General features: G+C 53.4%; 1 protein-coding gene across 1 annotated transcript; it reads left to right on the top strand.

The window, feature by feature from the left end:
- The first annotated feature begins 812 nt into the window (after window positions 1-812).
- Window positions 813-2,947, top strand: SOX3 (SRY-box transcription factor 3). The gene has a single exon (XM_060756556.2). It carries the CDS (start codon window positions 1,139-1,141, stop codon window positions 2,126-2,128), a length of 990 nt encoding a protein of 329 aa, XP_060612539.2. The 5' UTR covers window positions 813-1,138; the 3' UTR covers window positions 2,129-2,947.
- The last annotated feature ends 2,585 nt before the right edge of the window (window positions 2,948-5,532 follow it).

Here is a 5,532-nt window from a genome sequence, read left to right as displayed (position 1 = left end):
GAAGAAGAAGAGAAAGAAGAAGAAGAAGAAGAAGAGAAAGAGGAAGAAGAGAAAGAAGAAGAAGAGGAAGAAGAAGAGGAAGAGGAAGAGGAAGAAGAGGAGGAGGAGGAAGAAGAAGAGAAAGAAGAAAAAGAGGAAGAGGAAGAAGAAGAGGAGGAAGAAGAAGAAGCAGAAGGCAAAGAGGAGGAAGAAGAGAAAGAGAAAGAAGAAGAAGAAGAAGAGAAAGAAGAAGAAGAGAAAGAAGAAGAAGAAGAACAAGAGAAAGAGGAGGAAGAAGAAGAAGAGAAAGAAGAAGAGAAAGAGGAAGAAGAGAAAGAGGAAGAAGAGAAAGAAGAAGAGGAAGAAGAAGAGGAAGAACAAGAACAAGAGAAAGAGGAAGAAGAAGAGAAAGAGGAAGAAGAAGAGAAAGAAGAAGAAGAGGAAGAGGAAGAACAAGAGAAAGAGGAGGAAGAATCATCATCATCATCATCATCCTTTTTTTTATACCCCGCTAACATCACCCGAAGGACTCGGTGCGGCTTACAAGAGGTCGAGGCCCAACATAACAACAAAAAAAAACCAAGAGAAATTAGTGCTTAAAATTGGAGGACGGGTAAACACAAGTAAGTCTCCAAAACTTGGGACGGGGCGGGTGCGTCAAACTCAGAGAGGGAGCAAAAGCAAGGAGGAGGAGGAGGAGGAGGGAGCAAGAAAGTGGTCCTGCCCCTCCCTTCTTCCCCTCCCCTCAAGAGGAAGAGAACAAGCCGGGTCCTGGGCTGTGATTGGCCGCCGCCTGCTCATTTATAGGCCGTCAATCAAAGGCCCCGGAGAGAAAGAGCAAGCCCCGAGGAGGGGGCCAAAGAGAGTTGCTGGTCAAGGGGAGGAGAAGCCGAAAATTGCCCAAGAGGAGAAGGAAAGAGCACCAGTTTCCTCTCCTGTGGGGTCCTGGACGGAGAAGGAAGAGAAGAGAAGGAAAGAGCACCAGTTTCCTCTCCTGTGGGGTCCTGTGGCTCTTTGCTGGACGGAGAAGGAAGAGAGGAGAAGGAAAGACCGCCACTTTGCTCTCCTCTGGGGTCCTGTGGCTCTTTGCTGGACGGTGGAGGCTTGAGTTTGGTGTCTTCTCTCAGCCAAGCTGGCGCATCTCCTCTCCTCGCCGGCCATGTACGGCATGCTGGACGGCGAGCTCAAAGGCCCTCAAAGTAATCCTTCCAGTAACAACAACAACGGGAAAGGAGGAGGAGGAGGAGGGAATGGCACCTCGGCGGTGGATCAGGACCGCGTCAAGCGCCCCATGAACGCCTTCATGGTGTGGTCTCGAGGGCAACGTCGCAAGATGGCCCAGGAGAACCCCAAGATGCACAACTCGGAGATCTCCAAGCGCCTGGGCGCCGACTGGAAGCTGCTCAGCGACGCCGAGAAGCGGCCCTTCATCGACGAGGCCAAGCGGCTCCGCGCCGTCCACATGAAGGAATACCCGGATTATAAGTACCGGCCCCGTCGGAAGACGAAGACGCTGCTCAAGAAGGACAAGTACTCGCTGCCGGGGAACCTCTTGGCGCCTTCTGGACTCGGAGGAGGAGGAGGACTCGGAGGAGGAGGCGGCGGAGGAGGGAACGGGGTGAGTAGCCCCGTCGGGCAGCGCTTGGACTCCTATGCCCACTTGAATGGCTGGCCCAACGGCGCCTACGCCTCCTTGATGCCCGACCAACTCGGAGGGTACAGCCAACACCCGGCTATGAGCAATGCCCAGCTCCAGCCCATGCACCGCTACGACGTCGCGGGTCTCCAGTACAGCCCCATCATGTCCAGCGCCCAGCCCTACATGAGCGCCGCCGCCTCCACTTACAGCATGGCCGCCGCTTATCAACCCACGGGGTTGGGGGCGCTCGTTAAAGCCGAGCCCAGCTCGCCGCCCCCGGCTGTGGCTTCCCACTCCCAACGGGCCTGCCTCGGAGATCTCCGGGATATGATCAGTATGTATCTTCCTCCTGGAGGAGGAGGGGGCGGAGGAGGAGGAGGAGGAGGAGGAGGTGGCGACGCGGCGGACCCGACGGCAGCGCTCCAAAGCAGCCGGCTCCACGGCGTCCACCAGCACTACCCCGGCGCCGGAGCCTCCGTCAACGGGACCGTGCCCCTGACTCATATCTAGCGCCCAGACTCTCTCCCAGGCTCCCTTCCACGCGCGGGGACTTCTCCAAGGCGCAACTCCGGCTTCTCCAACGCAACTTGGGCATTGCTTTGACTAGGGAGGGGGGAGGAGAAGGGAAAAGGACCCTCTTTCTCCCTCTGGAACTCTTTCCCATCGAAAGGTTGCCAGGCTCTCCAAAACTCCCTTTTTACGCACGGAGGAGACCTCTCCAAGGCGCACCATCGGGCTCTCCAAAACTCCCCTTTTACTCAAGGAGGAGACCTCTCCAAGGCGCAACTCCAGCTTCTCCCATGCAACTTGGACAGTTTATTTAAGGGAGGGGGGAGGAGAAAGGAGTGGGACCCTCTTTCTCTCCCGAGTGGCCTCCTGGAACTCTTTCCCCATCGAAAGGCAGCCAGGCTCTCCAAAACTCCCTTTTTACGCACGGAGACCTCCAAGGCGCAACTCCGGCTTATCCCATGCAACTTGGACACTGTTTGTTTTAGGGAGGGGGGAGGAGAAAGGAGTGGGACCCTCTTTCTCCCTCGAGCCGTCTCCTGGAACTGCTTCCCCATCAAAAGCCAGCCAGGCTCTCCAAAACTCCCTTTTTACGCACGGAGGAGGAGACCTTTCCAAGACGAACCATCGGGCTCTCCAAAACTCCCCTCCTATTCACGGAGGAGATCCCTCCAAGACACAATACTGGCTTCTCCAACACGACTTGGGTATTGTTTATTTTTAGGGATGGGGGAGGAGGAGGGAGGGACCCTTTTTCTCCCTCTGGAACTCTTTCCCATCGAAAGGCAGCCAGGCTTTCCAAAACTCCACCTTTTTACGCACGGAGGAGACCTCTCCAAGGCGCACCATCGGGCTCTCCAAAACTCCCCTTTACCTCTCCAAGGCGCACCACCCGGCTCTCCAAAACTCCCTTTTTACGCATGGAGGAGACTTCTCCAAGGCGCACCACTGGCTTCTCCCATGCAGCTTGGACAGTTTACTTTAAGGAGGGGGGAGGAGAAGGGAGTGAGGCCCTCTTTCTCCCTCAAATCGTCTCCTGGAACTCCTTCCCCATCAAAAGGCAGCCAGGCTCTCCAAAACTCCCCTTTTACGCACGGAGGAGACTTCTCCAATGCAAGGTGGACACTGTTTATTTTAGGGAGGGGAGAGGAGAAAGGAGAGGGACCCTCTTTCTCCCTCAAATCGTGTCCTGGAACTCCCTTCTCCATCGAAAGGCAACCAGGCTCTCCAAAACTCCCTTTTTACGCACGGAGGAGATCCCTCCAAGGCGCAATTCTGGCTTCTCCCATGCAACTTGGACAGTTTATTTTAGGGAGGGGGGAGGAGAAAGGAGTGGGACCCTCTTTCTCCCTCGAGCCGTCTCCTGGAACTGCTTCCCCGTCGAAAGGCAGCCAGGCTCTCCAAAACTCCCTTTTTACGCACAGAAGAGACCTCTCCAAGGCTCTCCAAAACTCTCCTTTTACGCACGGAGGAGACCTCTCCAAGGCGCAATTCCGGCTTCTCCCATGCAACTTGGACAGTTTACTTTAGGGAGGGGGGAGGTGAAAGGAGAGAGACCCTCTTTCTCCCTCAAATCGTTTCCTGGAACCCCTTCCCCGTCGAAAGGCAGCCAGGCTCTCCAAAACTCCGTTTTTACGCACGGAGGAGGAGACCTTTCCAAAACTAACCATCGGGCTCTCCAAAACTCCCCTTTTACGCACGGAGGAGACCTCCAAGGCGCAACTCCGGCTTCTCCAATGTAACATGGACATTTTATTTTAGGGAGGGGGGAGGAGAAAGGAGTGGGACCCCCTTTCTCTCTCGAGTCGCCTCCTGGAACTCTTTCCCCATCGAAAGGCAGCCAGGCTCTCCAAAACTGACTTTTTACTCATGGAGGAGATCTCTCCAAGACTCGCCATCGGACTTTCCAAAATTCCCATTTTACGCACGGAGGAGATCTCTCCAAGACACAATATTGGCTTCTCTAACACAACTTGGGTATTGTTTATTTTTAGGGAGGAGGAGGGGGAGGGACCCTCTTTTTCCCTCTGGAACTCTTTCCCATCGAAAGGCAGCCAGACTCTCCAAAACCCTTTTTACGCAGGGAGGAGACCTCTCCAAGACGGAGACTGACTTCTCCAATGCAACTTGGGCACTGTTTATTTTAGGGAGGGGGGAGACGGGAGCAGGACCCTCTTTCTCCCTCGAGTCGCCTCCTGGAACTCTTTCCCCATCGAAAGGCATCCATCCAGGCTCTTCAAAACTCCTCTCCAAGGCGCACCATCGGGCTCTCCAAAACTCCTCTTTCGACGCATGGGAACATCGGCTTCTCAAACGCAACTTGGGTATGGTATATTTTTAGGGAGGGGGGAGGAGAAGGGAGAGGGACCCTCTTTCTTCCTGGAGTCCCCTTCTGGAACTCTTTCCCAACGAAAGGCAGCCAGGCTCTCCTAAACTCCCTTTTGACGCACGGAGACATCTCCAAGGCGCACCTCCAGCTACTCCAACCCAATTTGTTCGTTTGTTTTGGGGGGAAGGGTATTGTTTTGTTAGGGTGGGGGGGAGAAAAGAACGGGACATTTTTTCTCCCTCGAGCCGTCTCCTTGAACTCCTTCCCCGTCGAAAGGCAGCCAGGCTTTCCAAAACTCCCCTCTTGACGCATAGGCGTATCACCTTCTTCCCCAAGGCAAAATGTTTATTTGTTTGTTGTGGGGGGAGAGAAGGGGTATTGTTTTTTAAGGGAGGGGGGAGGAGAAGAAAGAGGGACTTATTTTCTCCCTGGAGTCGCCTCCTGGAAACTCTTTCCCATCGAAAGGCACCCAGGCTCTCCGAAACTGTCCTTTTGACGCACGGAGACCTCTCCAAGGCGCACCAACGGCTTCTCCAACACAACTTGGGCATTGTTTATTTGGGGAGAAGAAGAGAGAGGGACTCTTTAATTCTCCCTCGACTCCCCTTCTGAAATTTCCCATCGAAAGGCAGACAGTTTCGTCAAAACTCCCCTTTTACGCACAGAGACCTCTCCAAGGCGCAACACCGGCTTCTCTAATGTAACTTGTTTGTTTGTTGGAAAAGGGGGGGGGGTATTTTTTTAGGGAGAGGAAAGGAGAAGGGAACGGGACCCCCCTTTCTCCCTCGAGTCGCCTTCTAGAACTCCTTCCCCATCGAAAGGCAACCAAACTCTCCAAAATTTCCTTTTTACGCACGGAAACGTCGGTGTTTTCCAAGACAACTTGTTTGTTTGTTTGGAAGTTTATTACTATTATTTAAGCTCTCCAAAACTTCCTTTTTACGGTGTTTCCAAGACAACTTGTTTGTCTGTTTGGAAGTGTATTATTATTATTATTTAAGCTCTCCAAAACTTCCTTTTTACGGTGTTTCCAAGACAACTTGTTTGTCTGTTTGGAAGTGTATTATTATTATTATTT

This window comes from Anolis sagrei, chromosome 10, assembly GCF_037176765.1.
Source record: "Anolis sagrei isolate rAnoSag1 chromosome 10, rAnoSag1.mat, whole genome shotgun sequence".
In the NCBI taxonomy this organism is placed as follows: Eukaryota; Metazoa; Chordata; class Lepidosauria; order Squamata; family Dactyloidae; genus Anolis; species Anolis sagrei.
This window is presented reverse-complemented; position numbering and strand designations above follow the sequence as displayed.

What these genes read in the sequence shown, in the direction of transcription:
- SOX3 (XM_060756556.2), top strand. Translation starts at nt 1,139, where the DNA reads ATGTACGGCATGCTGGACGGCGAGCTCAAAGGCCCTCAAAGTAATCCT.